This window comes from Microcaecilia unicolor, chromosome 6 (assembly GCF_901765095.1).
Source record: "Microcaecilia unicolor chromosome 6, aMicUni1.1, whole genome shotgun sequence".
Classification (NCBI taxonomy): Eukaryota; Metazoa; Chordata; class Amphibia; order Gymnophiona; family Siphonopidae; genus Microcaecilia; species Microcaecilia unicolor.
In genome coordinates this window covers 179037936-179060762 of record NC_044036.1, presented here as the reverse complement: position 1 = coordinate 179060762, position 22827 = coordinate 179037936, and the positions used below count along the sequence as shown (strand labels likewise).

The 22827-nt window shown below is 40.9% G+C and overlaps 1 protein-coding gene across 2 annotated transcripts in view; it reads left to right on the top strand.

Annotated features, from left to right (window-relative positions):
• Positions 1-22827, top strand: part of TWF2 (twinfilin actin binding protein 2) — a 127026-nt gene that overhangs the window by 84893 nt on the left and 19306 nt on the right. For both annotated transcript variants that reach the window (XM_030208569.1, XM_030208568.1), the window contains 3 exons: positions 5845-6023; positions 12854-12949; positions 17150-17254. In XM_030208569.1, the coding sequence (XP_030064429.1) occupies positions 5845-6023; positions 12854-12949; positions 17150-17254 (380 nt within the window). The remainder of the gene's footprint in view (positions 1-5844; positions 6024-12853; positions 12950-17149; positions 17255-22827) is intronic.

Genomic DNA, 22827 nt, shown 5'->3' with positions numbered 1-22827 from the left:
AAATCCTTATCCACACTTATCACCTCTTGCTTAGACTTACTTGCTTCTCACAGGTCCCCCACTAAGCCATCTCTCTCCCCTTCAAACTGTTCAAAACCCACCACTGTTGCTACGCTCATATGAGCCCTCTCCTCAGATCATTTCATTGGCTCCCTATCCATTTCCGCATACAATTCAAATTCCTCTTATTGACTTACAAGTGAATTCACTCTGCAACTCCTCACCACTCTTATCTCTCCCTACACTCCTCCCCAGGAACTCCGTTCATTGGATAAATCTCTCTTATCTGTACCCTTTTCCTCTACTGCGAACTCCGGACTCTGTTCCTTTTATCTTGCTGCACATACTGCTGGAATAGACTTCCTGAATCAGTATGTCCAGCTCCAACTCTGGCTGTCTTCAAATCTAGGCTAAAAGTCCACCTTTTTGAGGCTGCATTTAACTCCTAACTCCTATTAACTTTTTCAGTACGCATGTTGGTTTTATAATTCCCACCTTAAGTAATTCCTTTATCCCTTATTTTGGCCTGTTTGTCTCTCTTGATTAGATTGTAAGCTCTGTCGAACAGAGACTGACTCTTACATGTTCAGGGTACAGTGCTGCATACTTCTAGTAGCGCTATAGAAATGATAAGTAGTAGTAGTATGTCCCCTGCCAACTTTTTTTCCCTAGATCACATGGCCATAAGGTTGGAGCAGTTTTACATACTTTGGATTGATAAAAAGCTGTAATAAGGCTTTAGAAACATCACCCACCTTTTGACTCCACTAGACCTAGCAATCCAGTGACAAAATGAACTATTTTCAGTTCAACAGCAGACTGCACCTTTTACTTTATCTGTTGTTACACTTGGGCAGGATTGGCCTTAGAAGGGCATGACAAAACCATCCACGTTCAGACCATGGCATTGCCTTCAGAAAATGGAAGAAGATAATAACAAGAAAATAACAAGAAGCAGCATAAGGAGTGTCAAAGCAAATTCAAGGGGCAGATAAAGAAGGCCAAGAGGGATTACGAAAAAAAGATAGCATTAGAGGCAAAAAAACATAGTAAAAAATTTTTCGGTATATTAAAAGCAGGAAGCCGGCAAAAGAATCGGTTGGGCCGCTGGATGACCGAGGGAAAAAAAGGGGCGATCAAGGAAGACAAAGACGTAGCGGAGAGACTGAATGAATTCTTTGCTTCAGTCTTCACCGAGGAAGATTTGGGTGGGATACCGGTGTTGGAAATGGTATTTCAAGCGGACGAATTGGAGACACTTACTGACTTCACGGTAAACCTGGAGGACGTAATGGGGCAGTTCAGCAAACTGAAGAGTAGCAAATCTCCTGGACCGGATGGTATTCATCCTAGAGTACTGATAGAACTGAAAAATGAGCTTGCGGAGCTACTGCTAGTGATATGCAACTTATCCTTAAAATCAAGCGTGGTACCGGAAGATTGGAGGATGGCCAATGTAACGCCGATTTTTTAAAAAGGCTCCAGGGGAGATCCGGGAAATTATAGACCGGTGACTCTGACGTCAGTGCCGGGGAAAATGGTAGAGGCTATTATTAAAAACAAAATTACAGAGCACATCCGAGGACATGGATTACTGAGACCAAATCAGCACGGCTTTTGTGTGGGGAAATCTTGCCTGACCAATTTACTTCAATTCTTTGAAGGCGTAAACAAACATGTGGACAAAGGGGAACCGGTTGATATTGTGTATCTGGATTTTCAAAAGGCGTTTGACAAGGTACCTCATGAAAGGCTACAGAGGAAATTGGAGGGTCATGGGATAGGAGGAAATGTCCTATTGTGGATTAAAAACTGGTTGAAGGATAGGAAACAGAGAGTGGGGTTAAATGGGCAGTATTCACAATGGAGAAGGGTAGTTAGTGGGGTTCCTCAGGGGTCTGTCCTAGGACCGCTGCTTTTTAATATATTTATAAATGATTTAAAGATGGGAGTAACTAGTGAGGTGATTAAATTTGCTGATGACACAAAGTTATTCAAAGTTGTTAAATTGCGACAGGATTGTGAAAAATTACAAGAGGACCTTACGAGACTGGGAGACTGGGCGGCTAAATGGCAGATGACGTTTAATGTGAGCAAGTGCAAGGTGATGCATGTGGGAAAAAAGAACCCGAATTATAGCTACGTCATGCAAGGTTCCACGTTAAGAGTTACGGACCAAGAAAGGGATCTGGGTGTCGTCGTCGATAATACGCTGAAACCTGCTCAGTGTGCTGCTGCGACTAGGAAAGCGAATAGAATGTTGGGTATTATTAGGAAAGGTATGGAAAACAGATGTGAGGATGTTATAATGCCGTTGTATCGCTTCATGGTGCGACCGCACCTTGAGTATTGTGTTCAATTCTGGTCGCCGCATCTCAAGAAAGATATAGTAGAATTGGAAAAGGTGCAGCGAAGGGCGACTAAAATGATAGCGGGGATGGGACGACTTCCCTATGAAGAAAGATTAAGGAGGCTAGGGCTATTCAGCTTGGAGAAGAGACGGCTGAGGGGAGACATGATAGAGGTAAATAAAATATTGAGTGGAGTGGAACAGGTGGATTTGAAGCATCTGTTCACGCTTTCCAAAAATAAATACTAGGACTAGGGGGCATGCGATGAAACTACAGTGTAGTAAATTGAAAACAAATCGGAGAAAATGTTTCTTCACCCAACGTATAATTAAACTCTGGAATTCGTTGCCGGAGAAAGTGGTGAAGGCGGTTAGCTTAGCAGAGTTTTTAAAAGGGTTGGACAGTTTCCTAAAGGACAAGTCCATAAACCGCTACTAAATGGACTTGGGAAAAATCCACAATTCCAGGAATAACATGTATAGAATGTTTGTACGTTTGGGAAGCTTGCCAGGTGCCCTTGGCCTGGATTGGCCGCTGTCGTGGACAGGATGCTAGGCTCCATGGACCCTTGGTCTTTTCCCAGTATGGCATTACTTATGTACCTATCTTGAGGTTTACAAGAGTGAGACATGAAGCTCAGTCTTATGATGAAAAAACAGTATGGGCTGTTAATCCTAAACAGGTAATCTAATACTCCAGAGAACTGAAAAATAGCCAAACACAATCCAAAGGGTTGGTTTCTGAGGGTATTTCCCACTTTCCTCATTTCTTTACATTCATTCCACACAACCCTTTGGATTGTGTTCACATGAAGCTCAGTCCAAACAGTCAGATTGTACGGTAGTCTGATATGGCTTGCCTTCAGGATAGTGAGTTTGGACTGTTTTCTTCTGTGGCCTTTTAGAGAGGTTGTGCCAATTCCTTCATTATGGTCTACTTTTTATCATTTCAGGGTGCCTTTCCACACTCTTTTTAACACTTAGGGTGAGATTCTATATCTGGTGCCTAAAAAATTGGTGCTGAAATCAGTGCCCACTAAGCATATTCTCTAATTGTATAGTAACATAGTAAATGATGGCAGATAAAGACCTGAACAGTCCTTCCAGTCTGCCCAACAAGATAAACTCATTTTACATAGTAATCGGTGCCTAGATTTAGGCGCCGATTATGAATACGCTTAGTTATTTCAGCACCTAAATCTATGCACATCCATTTACACCAACAAAAATGAGGCGTAAATTACAAGCTGGGATTTACGCCTCATTTTTGTTGGTGTAAATGGATGCGCGTAGATTTAGGCACACTGGACCATATTCTATAACTAGGCATGTAAATTTCAGAACGCCCACGAACTGCCCATTTCCCCACCCATAACCACGTCCCTTTTTGCCTACACATGTTAGAAGTTCGACGCACATCATTACAGAATATGCTTAGCAAGTTATGCGTCTAAATTCTGATCAGTTCCAATTATAGAACCTATACAGATTTTGGCACAGATCTCTAGGCGTGCTAAATAGAATCCGGGGGGGGGGGGGGGTTGATGTCTTTGTGTTGTTGTTAACTGAGAGTTATCATTCCACCAACGCATTTCATCCCTTACTAGGGCATGTTTTGTCTCTCTCCGGCAGTTCAGAATTGTTTGCTGTTTTCTTGACATTTCTTCTCTAAATACTTTTCTTTATACCCTTTTTGTCTTGTTTGGATTACTGTAATATAATCCACAGGTTTTCCTCAATACCTGTTTCGTTGTCTTTAAACTATTCAAAATATCATAGTTTGTATTCTTTCACATGCTAGCAGATTTGATCACTCATTTACTAATTGAACACTATTGGTTACCCATTGCCTTTAGAATTCTTAATCTTACAAGGCCATTCACACTGACGCTCCCTCCTATTTGGCCTTATTAATCCAGATTTATTCACCATTGAGGACTTTCTGCTCTATAAATGACCAACATCTTTGCATTCCTACAGTGCAACAAGTTCATTATCAAAGTAATAGGAACAGAGCTTTCTTCTGTACTGCACCTTGCTTATGGAATTCTCTCCTCCAATTCCTAGGATTTGAATCCTCCTATCAAAAATTCAAATCCTCACTTAAAGCCTGTTTGCTTGAGACCTTCTTAATCTACAGCTTGGTGGCTTAGCAGCCTTTCCCCCGTCTTCTGATGCCTCTTGTATGTGGAGTTTTTTGTTTTTATTTCTGTTTTGCTAATTGTATCTTTCCTTTTACTTTCCTGTCTTAAATTTCTGTTTTTAAATTTTATATATTGTGAACCGCTCTGAAGAGTGGTATATCAAACTATAGATCACTTCCAAATATGTATCTCTCACTCTTCTACAGAACAATGAACTATCTGAATAATCTGTAAACTGTAGACATTCTTACTTTTCAAAGCTAGGAGGAGAACAAAAGACAACAGCTAAAAGAACAAAGAGGAGGAAAAGACCTCAAACCGTCCAGGTGCTAGAGCTTACTTTTCACCCAATAACTTTAAAGCACTCACCGGACCTCCATTCATCACTGGCCAATAACCTCCTCCGTCCTTTAGCAGTTCTTTTTAAATTTTTATCACCTTGCTTATTCATGACAACTTCAAATAAATCCAGTTATACTGTGTGAAAAAAGTCACTTAGCTTTAATGTCAGCCCGGCTGTTGAACACCTAGTGTTGATACTCCCGATGGAGACCTGTTTTGCCCACCATCTTTGTCAACAGAGTTGTAGTCTGCTTACTGTGAATCAAATAGACTTTATGTTAAAATGCAACCTCCTGCTTGCATGATGTAATGGCAAGTTACAAAACAGCATCAAACGTTCACCCATTGTATTCATTCTCTCTTTGTCCCAGTGATGAATGGAGGTCCGGTAGTGCTTTAAAGTTATTGGGCGAAAAGTAAGCTCTAGCACCCAAACGGTTTGAGGTCTTTTTTTCTTCTTTGTTCTTTTAGGTGTTGTCTTTGTTCTCCTCCTAGCTTTGAAAAGTAAGAGTGTCTACAGTTTAAAAATTATATCAAGCCATAAACCATTGTCAGTAAAGTTATCTTCTTCTTTTTAAAGAACACCCATTAGCTAGGAGGTCCACTCAGGACTGATAAACTTGTTTGTCTTCAGCAAAAGAGAAACTGTTTACCTGAAACAGTTCTTCTCTGAAGACAGCAATCTGTCAGTTGCACAAATCCACTCACTATCCCTTTGGGTTTATTCTTCCCCTTCTGTCAGTTTGGCTAGACAGAAAGTGAAAGCAGTTGTGGAGCTGTGGCAGTGTACAGTGTAAGAAATCGTGATAGACTTCAAGTCTGTACCATAAATCTCTGGAAAGTGCGTTCTTTTTGATGCTGTGATTTGCATGACCCATTCATGTGACTAATGAATTGCTTTTATCAAAGAGAATAAAACAAAGTTGCTTACCTCTGTCTGGACACCTGTGCTTCATAAGTTCCATACTGTTCTTGGTTATTATCTCAGTGTTCTTTCCTACTTTGTAGAGCAACTGGTGCTGGGAGGTTACAAAGAATTGTCAAGGAGCTGGGACCAGGATTATGATTTCTTTATATTGCCGCTGCTAGATGAGCATCAGCCCTGCTATCTACTTTACCGCCTTGATACCCAGAATGCACAGGGCTTTGAATGGCTCTTCATTTCTTGGTCACCTGATCATTCCCCGGTAAGATGATATGATTATATTTGAATTTTAGTGATCATATTGATCCCTGGCTGAGAGAACTTGGAGTCTTTCTTCTAATGTTTTTTTTGTTTTTTTAAAGGACCAACAAAATAAGATTTGGCAGTATATGAGCTCTTGAGATCATAAAATTCCTGACATCAGGTGTGCTGCTTTTGGAATATTATTTGTAAAACTAAAGCAGCCATATGTAGTGTTGCACGGGAGATAAAGAAGTGTCAGATGTAGTCAAGACATACCAGGAACATAGAAGTAAAACAAAAGACTTTAAATTAAAACATGGAAGTTAACCAAGTGAATTGAGAAAACATCAAAGAATGAGTTGTCTTAACGGCTTATATGAGAAAAGAGCCAATGTGGCAAATAGGTGTAATGCTCTAAAAATGTGTATCTTTTGTTATGTCTATGCAATGTCTCCAAAATGGGTTAGTTAGGAGCATTCCATGACAGTAATGAACCTCACGTCTAAACTTCCAGGGTATGTTGAGTATAATCTTAATCTCTCAAATTTACTGCTACCTGCACACACACACACACTCCTATTTTAATGCATTGTGAATTATATTTTATAGTGAGGCAAGTGTGAATACTTTTACAGGGCATTTGGAAAGGGTACATGAATTCACCAGTCCTATTTTAGGAGGATCCTGTTGAATTTTATTTACTATTTGCGACAGGGGCAGTGGAACATCTTTTTTGCTTGTGAGGGCCAGATAGACCAAGCTCTGTCCTTGATCTCTGGCTGCCTAGTTGTGGATGTTGTGTGGAGTTAAAAAAAAAATTTGGTAGGGCTGTGGCCTCTGTAGCCTACCCCATTTTGCTGCCTATGTTTGACTAAAGGTAGAGGGTCTGAAAAGCATATGTCAATATAATGTGTTGGAGGCATAAGAACGTAAGAGTAGCCATACTGGGTCAGACCAGTGGTCCATCTAGCCCAGTATCCCGTTTCCAAACGTTGGCCAAGCCAGGTCACAAGTACCTGGCAGAAACCCAATTACTAGCAACATTCCATGCTACCAATCCTGGGGCAAGCAGTTGCTTCCTCATATCTGTCTCAATAGCAAACTATGGACTTTTCCTCCAGGAACTTGTCCATACCTTTTTTAAACTCAGATACGCTAACCCCCATTACCACATCCTCCAGCAAAGAGTTCCAGAGCTTAACTATTTGTTGAGTAAAAAAAATATTTCCTCTTATTTTAAAAGTATTTCCACGTAACTTCCTTGAGTGCCCCCTAGTCTCTGTACAAGTATTTCCATGTAATTTCCTTGAGTGTCCCCTAGTCTTTGTACATTTTTGGAAAGAGTAAAAAATTGATTTGTTTCTACTCGTTCTACACCGCTCAGGATTTTGTAGACCTCAATCATATCTCTTCTAATCTGTCTCTTTTCCAAGCTGAAGAACCGTACCGCTTTAGCCTTTACTCGTATGAGAGGAGTTCCCTCCCCTTTATCATTTTTGTTGCTCTTTGAACCTTTTTTAATTCCACTATATCATTTTTGAAATACAGTGACCAGAACTGAACGCGATACAGAGGCATTATAGTATTTTCGGTCTTATTCACCATCCCTTTCCTAATAATTTCTAGCATCCTATTTGCTTTTTTGGCTGATGCCACACACTGAGCAGAAAATTTCAGCGTATCGTTTACAATAATACCTAGATCTTTTTCTTGAGTAATGACTCCTAAGGTGGACCCCCTAGCATCAGGTAACCATGAATCGGATTATTCTTTCCAGTGTGCATCACCTTGCATTTGTCCACATTAAATTTCATTTGCCATTTGGATGCCCAGTCTTTCAATTTCCTAAGGTCTTCTTGCAATATTTCACAGTCCACGTGTGTTTTAACAACCTTGAATAGTTTTGTGTCAACTGCAAATTTAATCACCTCACTCATCGTTCCGATTTCCATATCATTTATAAATATGTTAAATGCCACTGTTCACCCTCCTCCATTGAGAGAAATGACCATTTAACCCTACCCTCTATTTTCTGTCCAATAACCAATTCCTAATCCACACCAGAACCTTGCCTCCTATCCTATGACTTTTAATTTTCTTAGGAGTCTCTCATGAGGAACTTTATCAAAAGCTTTCTGAAAATCTAAATACATTACATCAACCGGCTCACCTTTATCCACATATTTATTCACGTCTTCAAAGAAATGAAGAAAATTGGTGAGGCAAGACTTTCCTCAGATGAACCCATGCTGACTCTGTCCCATTAAACCATATTTGTCTGTGTGTTCCATAATTTTATTATTTATAATAGTTTCCACTATGTTGCCCGGCTTGGTCTGTAATTTCCTGGATCACCCTTAGAACCCATTTTAAAAATCAGCATCACATTGGTCACCCTCTAATCTTCAGGTACTAAGGATGATTTTAACAACAGGTTACATATTAGTAACAACAGATCATCAATTTCATGCTTGAGCTCTTTGAGTACCTTGCAGGTGTGCATCCGGTCCAGTTGGTAACTCTTTAATTTGTCAGTACATCTTCCAGGTTCACCGAGATTTCTTTCAGTTCCCCACATCATCATCCTTGAAAACCATTTCCAGAACAGGCAGATCTCTTACACCTTCTTCCATAAAGACAGAAGCAAAGAATTCATTTAGTTTTCTCCACTATGACCTTGTCCTCCCTGAGTGCCCCTTTTGCTCCTTCATGATCTAATGGTCCCACGGGTTCCCTCGTGGGCCTTCTGCTTCTGATGTACCTGAAAAAAAGTTATTATTGTGAGTTTAAGTCTCTTCGGCAAGTTTCGCTTCATATTCTCTTTTAGCCTTCTTTATTAGTGCTTTGCATCTAACTTGTCATTGTTGATGTTGCTTCGTATTTTCTTCATTTGGGTCCTTTTTCCATTCTTTGAAGGACCTTTTAACCACTGTCATTTCTCTTCTTTCCACCTTCACAAATACATGGAATGCATCTGGTCTGGTCTTCCATGATGGTATTTTTGAATAACATCCATGCCTGGTTTATTGTTTTCAATTCTGGTCTCCGCATCTCAGATATAGTAGAATTGAAAAAGGTGCAGCGAAGGGCGACTAAAATGATAGCGGGGATGGGACGACTTCCCTATGAAAAAAGACTAAGGAGGCTAGGTCTTTTCAGCTTGGAGAAGAGACGGCTGAGGGGAGACATGATAGAGGTATATAAAATAATGAGTGGAGTGGATGTGAAGCGTTTGTTCACGCTTTCCAAAAATACTAGGACTAGGGGGCATGTGATGAAACTACAGTGTAGTAAATTTAAAACAAATCTGAGAAAATGTTTCTTCACCCAATGCATAATTAAACTCTGGAAGTTTTATTGCCGGAGAACGTGGTGAAGGCGGTTAGCTTGGCAGAGTTTAAAAAGGGGTTAGACGGTTTCCTAAAGGACAAGTCCATAAACCACTACTAAATGGACTTGGGAAAAATCCACAATTCCAGGAATAACATGTATAGAATGTTTGTACGTTTGGGAAGCTTGCCAGGTGCCCTTGGCCTGGATTGGCCGCTGTCGTGTACAGGACGCTGGGCTCGATGGACCCTTGGTCTTTTCCCAGTGTGGCATTACTTATGTACCCTCAGAAATGTCTTGTAAAGGCTCACCAAATAGTGTAAGTGTCCCCGTCTGAAACAGGTTGGGAGATTGAGAACAATCTGGTTGTGAGAGCTCCAACGCCATCTTGTTGTCCAGGTCTAGCCTCTTGGCGCTAGGCCTGCCAAGCTAGGGTAGGCAAAGCTGGAAAAATTCACTGCCTTAGGGCACACACTCATGCCCAGCTATGTGCCATGCTGAAACTCAGGCCAGAGATCAACTTTACCCCATCAATTTGGACTGCTGGTATGTAATTAAAGGCTATTATTGAGGAAATCACTTTGAGCTCCCGCTCCTATACAACCCTACCTAGTGGTGATGTCACTTCCTCCCAATGTGATGTCCTTTTGTTTTGAGGCCAACAGTCAAACTCATCCCAGTGTAGGAAAAGTGATAGATAAAATCTATCAAAACTAAGAATCCTGAACATCTCTCAAAGAAAAGTTTTATTTGAGCATCTTACTACCATATATTTGACCCAGCAGTCTCTTCTTGCTGTGTCAAAAACAGGACTAGGATCAAGCATCATGAGCCTTCACAGCTATGAGGGGATTTAAAATCCCATGCTTTCAATTGTACTAAGATGCTGTTTAGTACATGGAGTATGCCATTCTATGTATGAGAGCATGTTGCTGTACAACCTTCAAATTGTAAGAACTAAGTGGGGCTTGCATCATTTGAATCCTCCTAATTGCTGTGTTATAGGTCCTCAGTATAATTTTTAACCTAATTAATGGTAGGCCACTGTTTGGTGGCAGACATATTAGCATGCACATTTAGAGAGCTTCAAGTCTGGTAACCTATTAACTTGATTTTTTAACACCCCTGACAGTGCATTATGTTGAACATCCACTTTAGTAATACTTCTAAGATTTTTTCCTAAAGCCATATGCTATCAAAAATGATCAGACCCCACATGGCGTTGGACTGTATGAGAGCCATCTCCTCCTTCTATTTTGTATCAAGTTTGAAGTCCATAGATAGTTTACCCAGCTTTTGTTGCTTTTTTAAAATTTATTTATTTGTTACATTTATATCCCACCTTTTCCCACCTATTTGTAGGCTCAATGTGGCTTACATAGTACCGGAGAGGCGTTACAGACTCCGGTGTAAACAAATACAAAGTGATGTTGTGGTAAGATAAAGTTCATGTGGCACAGCCACACTAGGGAATCGTACAACGGAAGAGTTGAGTTATGTCCATTACGTACTTTAGTTTTGTTGTGTTGCAGAGATCAGGCATTTATGTTGGATTGGTAGGGTTTGCCTTTTTAAACAGGTTAGTTTTTAGTGTTTTCCGGAAGTTTAGGTGGTCGTTCGTAGTTTTCAAGGCTTTTGGTAATGCGTTCCACAGTTGTGTGCTTATGTAGGAAAAACTGGAAGCGTAAGTTGATTTGTATTTGAGTCCTTTGCAGCTTGGGTAGTGCAGATTTAGGTACATTCGTGCTGATTCGGATGTGTTTCTAGTTGGTAGGTCAATCAAGTCTGTCATGTATCCCGGAGCTTCACCGTAGATAATTTTGTGAACCAGAGTGCAAATTTTGAAAGCAATGCGTTCTTTGATTTGGAGCCAGTGTAGTTTTTCGCAAAGGGGTTTTGCACTTTCAAATCGCATTTTTCCGAAGATACGCCTAGCTGCCGTGTTTTGAGCAGCCTGAAGTTTCTTTTAAGGTTTTGAAAAGAATCTTATCTATTTGGATTGAAGACTTCTTCATATCCTTTGACGTGTCCAAGCTACTTTGGCCTTAGTGGAGCATGTCAAGGGTAATTTTATAACAGGGTGCCTATATACAATTTTTTTGTTTTAAATGCATCTCTTATAAAGGTAAAACAAACAGTGGATCCAAAAGAGGCCTCTCACAAGTGGTGTTTCCTTAAACAAGGTCTTTATTTCAAATCAATAAAAACAACCCGACACGAATCGTGTTTCAGCTGTAAAGGCCTGCGTCAGGGATCTATGAATAAACATAAATATAAAGTCAGCAAAAACTCATAAATACCATATATAACAGACATAAATAGAAAAAAAAATATATATATATATAAAACTTTCTCTAATTTCTTAAACATATATATATGTAAATGAAAAAATAATAAAACCACATATATTTGTATGAAGGAACCTTCTTTGGGTGTTGGTCTCTTATAAAGGTAACATATGCATGCTGTAAGCCCCACTAGCACACAGGTGTTTGTGCAGAGCTACACCTGCCCTGTGGAAGGTGCCATTTCCTGCACATACCTTGCAGTTCTGTCCCAGCTCTGCCCAAATGCGACCCAGGGAATGTCTGTGTGGTCTGCATGCTTATTTTTCTGTGCAATTTTATAACTGTCAATTTCCATTTGTAAAACATGCTTTACCAGGGAAGCCTTTATGTTCTCCAAGGACAAGACAGGCATCATACTTCCACAAATGGGTGATGTCATATGATGAAGCCTGAGTGGAACACTTCCAAGCCTATTCTGGAAGACCGCACCTTGTATGCTGGTTTGTGTTCTGCCCTGGCTTCATTGGTTGACATCACCCATATATAGGAATATGTGCCCTGCTGTCTTCAGAGAGCATCTGCTACAGGTGAATAATTTTGCTAAATTACCCCTATGATGATAGAGCTATGGCTGGTTTGAGCATTCTTTTCTCCAAAATCTCTTTCATGGTTAGAGCCAAAACTCCAGCTCTCTTTGGACCATTTTTATTATTTTAGGTTATCTTCTTATCCTTTCAAAAACAGTTGGTCTTATAGATTTGTTTTCCCATTTTTTGTTGAGGACAACCTTAGCTAAGGAATTCCATGTATGCGAGTACTTTGAACTGGTTATATTTAGAGTAAACAAGGTTGCTTGCTTGTATGAGGTGTTCTATGAAGACAACAGTTCAGTTACTACATAGCCCCTCTTTCCCCCTTCGGGGGTTGTGTTGATTAGCTTCATTACCAAGCTCTGGCATGCCATCCAGCTACAAGGATATGTGGACTTCAGCACGTATTCAGAGAAAGTACTTGAGCGTTTGCTAGAAAGCTCTGGAAAATATGTCTGTTATGTCAACCATATATATCATTGGTGAGCTGATGTCTTCAGAGAACACAGATAAGCAACCTTCTTTTTTTAAGTGCCATTCTCCCCTTATTTTCTATATCCTCTTGCCTTTTTTTTCTTTTTCTCTTCATATTTTCAATTCTTTTCATTGTGTAAAACTTGTTTCTGTTCTTTGGTTTTCAGGTTCGGTTGAAAATGTTGTATGCAGCAACTAGAGCTACAGTTAAGAAGGAATTTGGAGGTGGACATATCAAAGATGAACTCTTTGGAACTCTGAAGGTGTAGTTTACAGACTTTGTCTCAGTGCTGTTAATCTGAAAAATTGCTGTGCCATCATCTTTATCTGCTGTCCTTAGACTCCATTAAGAGTTATCAACCAGCTTTTTCATTCTTATCTTCAACCTGTTTCCCTAGCCATACTTGCAGTTATTGTTTTTGCTATTGTGGATAGGAAGCAGGTGTAAGGTTTTCACAGCTGGTATTACTTATCAAAATTCTGCATTTGCTTCCTTCATTAGTATTTAATAATTTATAGACTGCCTTTCTTGATTAGAAATCATATCAAACAATTAAACATAATGCAAAGTTAAAAAAAAAAACAACTAATAAAGTACCATATTGTACATTACCCTGAGCATTAATTGTGTTGAATTGGACAATAAATTAATGCTCATATAAATATAAAATCTTCATGTTGGGGAAGTGCTACTTTCCCTGTCATTGTCCTTAACCAAAAGGTTTGCTAACTTCCTCGAGACCCCTTATTGTTTTCCCTGACATTATTTTAGCAAGGAGCCTCTAATTGTCATTATTCTGCCAGCTTCTTCTCTAGTAACAGCTCTTGGTAGGTTCATATAGATGGTTTCTATAACTCTATCTCTAGTTCAGGCACCCTCCCAATCTGTCAGTCCTGGAAACTCATACTGAGGCATATTTTCAAAGCACTTAGCCTTCCAAAGTTCCACAGGTTTCTATGGAACTTTGAAAGGCTAAGTGCTTTGAAAATATGCCTCACTGTCTCCCAAGCAGTCAAGCAACCAGAGAAGGGCAACGAAAATGATAAAGGGAATGGGGCAACTTCCCTATGAGGAAAGGATAAAGCTGCTTGATGGCTTCCAGGAAAAATTCTACTGAGAGATGTTATACTTTTCAAGTGGAGATGGTTTGATGTCTGATGTGAGATCAGGGCCCTAGATCCTCTTTCTTGCCCTACACAGAACCTGGTGAATATCTTCTACACCTCTCTAATCTCAAGACAACTCTGTAAGAGTTCACCTCGGTGCAATTAGTAGTTTTCCTCATCGTGTGGCAGGTGAATCCATCTCTGAACGGCCTCTAGTTGTTTGATTCATGAGAGGTTTGCTTTTGACAAAGCCATCTGTCAAACCTCTGTTTTTTTGCCCTGATGTTTTTGCTTTAGCTTGCATCGATTTCAGTGAGTAACCTATTTTACTAGTTTATTTTTCATTCACGTACCATTTATTTTTAATGTTTGTTGTCATGATATCCACACCCCCCTTTTTCCCCTCCCCCTTTTTTTAAAAAAATAATTTGAAAATTATATTTATGTAACTAACACAATATGTTTCTTTGTATATTATTAGTTGTTTTATCAGGATTTATGTATAATCATGGTTTTTTATATGTTTTTAATTTGGTTTATTATTTGTTATTTTAGAGCCCCTGACGCAGCTGTGTCAGGCAATTATTTTATAATAAAGCTTGAAACCTCTGCCTGTGTCATGGAACCTCAGTGTCATCCTTATCCAGCTGATGAAAGCTCCTTTCGAGCCACTGGATTCCTGTCGTCTGAAGTACTTGACCTGAAAGGTCTTGTTTTTGGTTGCAGTCAATTCAGCTCGCAGGATCAGTGAGCTTCAGGTCCTAGTAGTGGATCCACCTTATGAAATTTCATCATAATCCGCACCCACCCTAAATTCCTTCCTATGATGGTGTCTGAGTTCCATTTTAACCGGTCAGTCGACATTCTTTCCCAAACCTCATGGCCATCCTGGTGAAAGCACTGTGCACCTTGGACTGCAAATGAGCCTTGGCCTTTTACCTGGAGTGGACTAAGCCCTATAGACAGTCCACTCAGCGTTATTTCTTTTGATCCCAACAGGATGGAGGTGGCAATTGGCTAGTGGACTGCATCTCTTTTGCTTATGCCCAGGTTGGGAGGGCCATGTGCAGCTCATAATGTCAGAGCTATGGCTGTGTCAGTAGCCCACTTGAGATCAGCATCCATTCAACAGATTTGTAAAGCTACAGCGTGATCTTCAGTCCATGCATTCACATCCCACTACTGCCTTGAGCAAAACTCCTGACGCAACAGTGGTTTGGTCAGACAGTCCTGCAGAATTTGTTTGGTGTCTAGAATCCAACTCCATTCATCCAGGTCCATTTTGTTCTGTTCATGTTCAAGTGTACAGCGCTGCGTACGTCTAGTAGTGCTATAGAAATGATAAGTAGTAGTAGTAGTGTTACAGGCTGCACCTTCATAACCAGTGTGTATATAGGTTCAGGTTAATTTACTACCTTGGCCTCGCAGTTGCAAGTCCCTATCTGTTGTATTTGGTGAGCCTGGTAGCTATGGATTTCCACATATGAGATTAGTATGACCTGCTTGTCCTTGGAGAAAGCAAAGTTACTTACCTGTAGCAGGTATTTTCCAAGGACAGCAGGCCAGTTATTCTCACATACCCTCCCACCTCCCCCCCAGGTGAATTTAGGTTTTAGCTATCTTATAGTTCTGCTGGTCCCATGGTTGTGAGTCGGGCGGCAAGGCTCCCTCGTATGCGTGGTGGAAGCCCTACCTTAAGATCTTAAAGAGAAAGTATGCTGAGCAGTATTTCTGCATCAGGCTGTGTGGATGATATCCCCCAATACGTGAGAATAATTGGCCTGCTATCCTCAGAGAATACCTGCTACAGGTAAGTAACTTTTCTTTAATGTTGTTTTGTATTTCAGGTCTGTCTTCCACAGATTTATATTTGCCTATTCCATTGTTTGGATGTTAATGTGAAAACTCTTTAAATAAAAAAAAAACGTAGGTAAAATTAACACTTAGATGCGTAAATGCCCTAAGCTCCATTCTATAAAGGTGCTGTTAAGTGCTGTAGCGCATAACAACAAGGGAGGTGTACACATGGGCGGAGTATAGTCATGACATGGGCAGGGCTCCCACTTACACATGTAACTTACACAGTTTTGTAAGTTACACATGCTCTTTCCACATTTAGGTGCCTGCAGTTTCTAGACGTGCCAATACTGGGATACGCTCAAATTCTGTAACGATACCTGAGTGCCAAGGTGTTTTAGAATATATTTCTTTCACAATTTATTGAGGAATCTAAAAGGAGGCACCCAATTACAGAATGTTTCCTAAATGTCAGTTGACACGTTTCATAGGATGGAATTTGCAGATTAAATAGATGGTGCCACTGTATGAGGCAGTACTTATACCAGTCAGTAGTAAATTACAGGGCTCTGTCACATAGCAACCATTAAGAAGGCAGGGGTTGCTTTACATATCAACCATTAAAAAAGCTATAGCATTCACTCACTAGGTTTTGTATTAGCATTTACCTCAAAGAAAATGAAATACACATCAAAATTACTAAGAGTCAGGCCGGCAGAGATAGGGTTGTGGTGGGGACAGCATGTAGAATATGGTTCTTGGAATAATTTGTAATCCTTCCTCGTGTCTGTCATTTTGAAAAGATCAATTCCATAATCATAATGTTTCAGTGTCTCAGTGTTCTCTGCTGAAGCTGCTGGAACCGCTGTTTCCATAGAAATGCATTGGGTTATATTTTTGGGAAGTTTATTTCTCTAGAATAATTTACCATTACATTTACGCCTTGAATTATCCTACCAGAAATTCAAGATAAGTCTCAAGACATACTTTTTTGAAAAAACCTTTGGACCCTAAACACTACCAATTGCTGTGGGAATGGAGAAAGGGGGAGGTTAAAGTCCAGATCTGGTTATACGACTGAAGCTGAATCTTTCTGGGGATTTTTCTTTGCCTTTTGGAAATTGTAATTTTCATTTCTTAAACTTCTTAACTTACAATCAGATTGAATTGTAAACTCTTAAATGATAGTTTCAGTGGGCGGTATATCATGAAGTATAAAACTTGATGTGTCTTCCCCCCTCCCCAAGCCAAATTTGTTCCCATTCTGTTAAGTTTTGGAGAATCATTTTGGCTCCAGACAGATGGATAGATAGACGGGCAAACATTCTCTATCCCGTATATATAATTCTTTCCAACATTTTATTAGGTTGGAAAAAGTACAAGGTGTTTAAAAAATAAAAAGATCTATAGCAACATCAAGCTAAGGGCTAGTGGACAGAGGGTAATACAAAGAATGGAAGAGATGGAAATGGGGATGGTAGGGTAATTGGAGAGAGAAGAGAAATAGCATGGAAAATAGAACTTGTATATTAACTTTCTTATTTTTGTATGTTTGGCAGGAGGATATATCGCTGGGGGGTTACCAGAAGCATGTGTCCTCTTTTTCTGCTCCTGCACCACTCACTGCAGCAGAAAGGGAACTCCAGCAAATCAAAATCAATGAGGTAAGACAATTTCCGAAATAGGAAAGACGACACACAGTGCAAACCTCCAAAGATTCACAAGCATGGAATAAGACCAGTAAACTTGGAAGGAGTGGGGAAGTATCTTTTAAGAGCCTCAGAGATTAAGCCCCTTGAGAAAGCTAAAGAAGCAAAACAAACACATTCTTGAAACAGATGGTGAGACAGAATACCCTAAAATTTGCTTAATGTTTGGTTTGGGGGTAGAATATTTTGTAAAGGAGAGTAGGCTATCACACACAAAAAGTTAAATTACATTTAGAAAGTAGAACTTAAACACAGCTCTTGACTCATCTATCACTTAGCACCAGCCTAAAGTGCCAGCAATCTTAGTACTGTCACCACGCCATGCAAGCCACCGTGTGCATGGCGTGGTGAACAGTACTAAGATAGCACCAGCCTAAAGACAGGATCAGCTGTGATCCCTTGAGAAAGCATTCCGCGAAACGGGTCCCTGTCATGGTCCCGGTGGCTGACAGATCTGGACATTTCAGATAAGTCTGATTTTTGGTGCTTCATAATTCACCTCATTTGCTACCTTGAGAGATACTGCATTGAAGAGAGTTTCTGTGTATACCATGCACACACTGGGGTCATTGCACCATAGTTATTTAAAGACCCGAACACGGGATAAGAAGAAACATATTGAAAAATACTAAAAAAATTAAGAAAAACTGAAAAATTGAATTTGGTAGGAGGGGGTCCAGTCATTGATTACATGAGGACACCGTTGGGCAATACCCTAATATTGGGTTGTAAGAAGTTGCATGGAAGCCCGGCTGATTTTATGAGACCTTTTTTTCGCCCTCAGATCAAATTTAAGATTGAATTGTGACACATTGTTTTGAATTTCTGGCTATCATAATTGTCAAGCAATTGCTTATTGGCGATAGATCAGTATCGTGTTATATATATTGAAGGTTATCCTAGAAATAAGCAGTGGATTTTCCCCAAGTCTATTTTAATAATGGTTTATGGACTTTTCCTTTAGAAAACCATTCAAATCTTTTTTTAAACTACGCTAACTGCTTTTACTACATTCTCTGGCAACAAATTCCAGAGTTTAATTTCACATTGAGTGAAGAAATATTTTCTCCAATTCGTTTTACTACTTTGTAGCTTCATTGCGTGCCCCCTAGTCCTAGTATTTTTGGAAAGCGTAAAGAAGCGATTCACGTCTACCTGTTCCACTCCACTCATTATTTTATAGACCTCTATCATATCTCCCCACAGCCGTCTTTTCTCCAAGCTGAAGAGCCGTAGCCGCTTTAGCCTTTCCTCATAGGGAAGTCGTCCCATCCCCTTTATCATTTTTGTCGTTTTTCTCTATATTTTTTCTAATTCTACTATATCTTTTTTAAGCTGCAGTGACCAGAATTGAACACAGTATTCAAGGTGTGGTCACATCATGGAGTGATACAAAGGCATTATAGCGGCATCATTTTTGTTTTCCATTCCTTTCCTAATAATACCTAACATTCTATTTGCTTTCTTAGCCACCGCCGCACACTGAGCAGAGGGTTTCAACGTATCATCAACAATGCCTAGATCCCTTTCCTGGTTGGTGATTCCTAATGTGGAACCTTGCATTACATAGCTATAATTTGGGTTCCTCTTTCCCACATGCATCACTTTGCACTTGATCACATTATTTATTTATTGCACTTGTAGCCCACATTTTCTCACCTATTAAACATCTGCCATTTAGATGCCCAGTCTCCCAGTCTCGTAAGGTCCTCATGTAATTTTTCACAATCCTCTTGTGATTTAACAACTTTGAATAACTGTGTCATCAGGAAATCTAATTACCTCACTAGTTACTCACATCTCTAGATTATTTATAAATATGTTAAATATCCAGATCTGAATCATACTCCCAAGCTTGTGAATCATGGTGAATGCTCTGATAGTTCACAGACATGAAGACTCTATTCTTTTGTTGGCTCAGCAGTTTCTCCCTGCCCCTTTGGACTTAGCTCAATTGGAAAAGGCATATATTGAGTTATTGTGCCATGACCCTTTGTATGCTACTATCTGGTGTTTTACATCAGTTTACAAATGCTCCCCCCCCCCCCCCAATTTCCCATCTAATCCAGCTTTTATAGCAGTACTAGTAAATAAGGCCCGTTTCTGACACAAATGAAACGGGCGCTAGCAAGGTTTTCCTCGGAGTGTGTATGTTTCAGAGAGTGTGTGTGAGTGAGTGTGAGAGAGAGAAAGAGTGTGCGAGTGTCTGTGTGTGTGACACAGAGAGAGTGTGTCTGGATGCGAGTGTGTCTACTACTACTACTACTTAGAGTGTGTGTGTGTCAGAATGAGTGTGTGTGTTTGAATGAGAGTGTGTGCGAGTGCGTATGTGGGACACAGTGAGTGTAAGAGAGAGAGTGTGTTTCACACAGATACACTGTGTGTGAGAGAGTGAGAGAGAGTATGTGTGCGATACACAGAGTCTCTGTGAGACCAAGAGAGTGTGTGAGAGTGACTCAGTGACACATAGAGAGTGAATGTGCCTCCCTGCAGCCACCCAGCGATTGTCGTCTCCCCTGCCCCCCCTCAGCCACTCAGCGACTGTCGTCTCCCCTGCCCCCCTCCAGCCACCCAGCGATTCTCCTGTCTCCCCTGCCCCCCCCTCCAGCCACCCAGCAATTCTCCTGTCTCCCCTGCCCCCCTCCAGCCACCCAGCGATTCTCCTCTGTCCCCTGCCCCCCTTCAGCCACCCAGCGATTATGCTATCCCCTGCCCCCCTTCAGCCATCCAGCGATTCTCCTGTTTCCCCTGCCCCCCTCCAGCCACCCAGCAATTCTCCTCTCTCCATTGCCCCCCCTCGAGCCATCCAGCAATTCTCCTCCTCTGTCACCTGCCCCCCCTTTAGCCACCCAGCGATTATCCTCTGTCCCCTGTCCCAAGTTTCATGGTCCCCCTCCCTCCCTCCCTCCCTCCCTCCCTCCCTTTTAGTTCTAGTGTCGTCGTCCCTCCCTTCCTCCCTCCCGGTTCCAGTCGCACTCACTCAAAGTTTTTGAAATCATCATTAAAACGCGTGCAGCCTCGGTCCTTCTCTCTGTGTTAGGTTTGGTCCCGCCCTCATTGCGGAAAGAGGAAATGAGGGCGGGACCAGAACTAACAGAGAGAGAAGGTCCGAGCCTGCACGCCTGTTGGTGGTGACCTGGGGGGGGGCGTGGCATTGCGGCAAGGGCGGCAGGGGCAGGGCCTCGTGCAGTTGGTCAGTGCTGCAGCTGACGTTCCCGGAAGTACGTGACGTTCATTAGCCCAGCAGAGCGCATGAATACCTCAGCCATGAGCCACGCAGTCAGCTTCAGAACGTTGGAGGTGGGTTTTATTATATAGGATTTGTTGGCCATGAACACACAGTTCTTTGGCTCTTTCCAGAACCTGGTATTTGCACTAAGGTTCTAGCCATAAGATGGAGACATCCATCGACTGATGGTCCTTTTCTTCCCAGAGACTATGCCTCCATAGTAGTCCTGTCCAATTCAGCCAAAATGTTTTCAGTTCACTCGTATGAATTGATTTTTCAGTTTGATTCAGTTCTTTAAGGCTGCTATGGAACTGAGTAGACTAGGTGTGTGTTGTTTATGTGAAGTCAAGATCTGAATTTTGTGTGTATTGGCCTACTGTATAAAATTGTAAAGTAGATATACAAGACGAGTTACTCAATAGTTTTATTTAAAAATGTCACCTTATAGTTTGGCTTGCAGTAAATTAAGTGTCTACAGCTAAGAAATATGGAGCCATTGCTGCAGTGGATCCAATCGTCCATCTCCCTAAAGCAGAAGAAGGTAACGAGAGACAGTGAGGGGGATAGAGGGAAGGAGAGAATCTGGGAAAGAGGAAAAGGGGAAGAGAAATCGGGGGAATGGAAAAAGAAATAGAAGGACAAGGCAGGGAACATTTCATGGGGGAAAGGGGACAGAGGGAATATGTCAAGAAGCCAGCCATTCATCCCTAAACCCCACCCCCTACTACCCTACCCGCACTTCCAGACTTCCCAACAGAGGTCTTCACAAATACATACCTCCATTATCAAGAGACACACGAATATACATATCGGTCATACTGCAACATACAGCCCCCTCACAGCCATATTCCCTAACACCCCACCAAGGCACACATCACCACGTCTGTTCTCACCGTATCCCACATACTCAATGGAAGGGGAAATATGTCGTCCGTAACACGATAAGTGTCCACTTTTCAACTTGTTTATTATCGTACATGGGACAGCATTAGACTGGTAGAGCAATACACATGTATTGCACCCATGATCTTGCACTTTAGACATGTCTTCCAGCCAGAGTTTGGTAAAAATATCAAACTAAAAATACCTAAACTAGCCTAAGTTTAGTTTCACAGGTGTTTCCTGTTGCTCCTGCTTCCATAGCGGGAGCGGTTGCTGATGTCAGCAGGAGGTGGCCATAGTAACCAGTCCATCTCTGAGGCATCAGAATCCTTCCTGTGCTATGAAATTTGAACTGAGCAATTTGGATTTGCTTCTTTCCTGCACACTCTCTAGGCCTTTAAAATCGCTGCAGTTTTGCTGACTGAACTCACAACTGTTTCCTGTCACTCCTATTTCCATAGTGGGAGCGGTTGCTGATGTCAGCAGAAGGTGGCCATAGTAACCAGCCAACCTTTGACATCAGAGCCTCAGGGGTCACGCCGAAGGAGTATGCCTAAGGGGCATGTCCCTTAGTACATCCCTTCATGCCCCTCACTTTTATTTCTGTATATTCTCACCCTTTAACTCTGTTATCATTATTCTAGCTAAATTAAATAATTACAACTGCCTCTTTTTTTATTTTGTTTTCATTATGCTTATCACATATTTGCTTCACATAATTGAGTGCTTGTTTCAAAGTATTCCTTAAAAAATGCTGAGTCCCGCTGTATTGTTTAATTTCTTTTCTCATTCTATCTAAACACTTAATTCATTCCTTTAAAACTAGAGAGACAATTGGCCTTTTAAAATTCTGGTCCAGTGAGTCATTCAGTGTGTTATTTACCTCAAACCCTTCCCTGAATTTCATTCAGCAATGGAATGATACTTGTAAAGCAGTCCTTGATGTTATTGCACCTGAAATTGTCAAATCTTGTCCGAAAAGATTATCTCCTTGGTTCAATGATTATCTTTTACAAATGAAACGTAAATGCGAGACGGAGAATTTGGGCTAAGGTCAAATCCAGTGAACAATGGATCTCTTGGAAAATCTTGAAAATCTACAAAGGTATGATCTCCAAAGCGAAAACCTCCTACTATTCCAAATTCATTGGTGATAAAGTAGTCAAGCCGAGGAAACTTTACTCATTAGTTAATAGTTTATTGGACACTCAACTAATAACCAATTCAGCTGATCCCACTCCTACTGCCAGCCACTTGGCTACTTATTTTAAACAGAAAATAGCTAAAATTAGACTACAACTTAACAATACCCCTTCATCTATAGACTATTTCCTCTATTTACCTGATCCTTTACTGCCTCATTCTCAAGCAGGTAGAATCTGGTCCGTTTTTCATCCAGTCATTACTGATCAGGTCA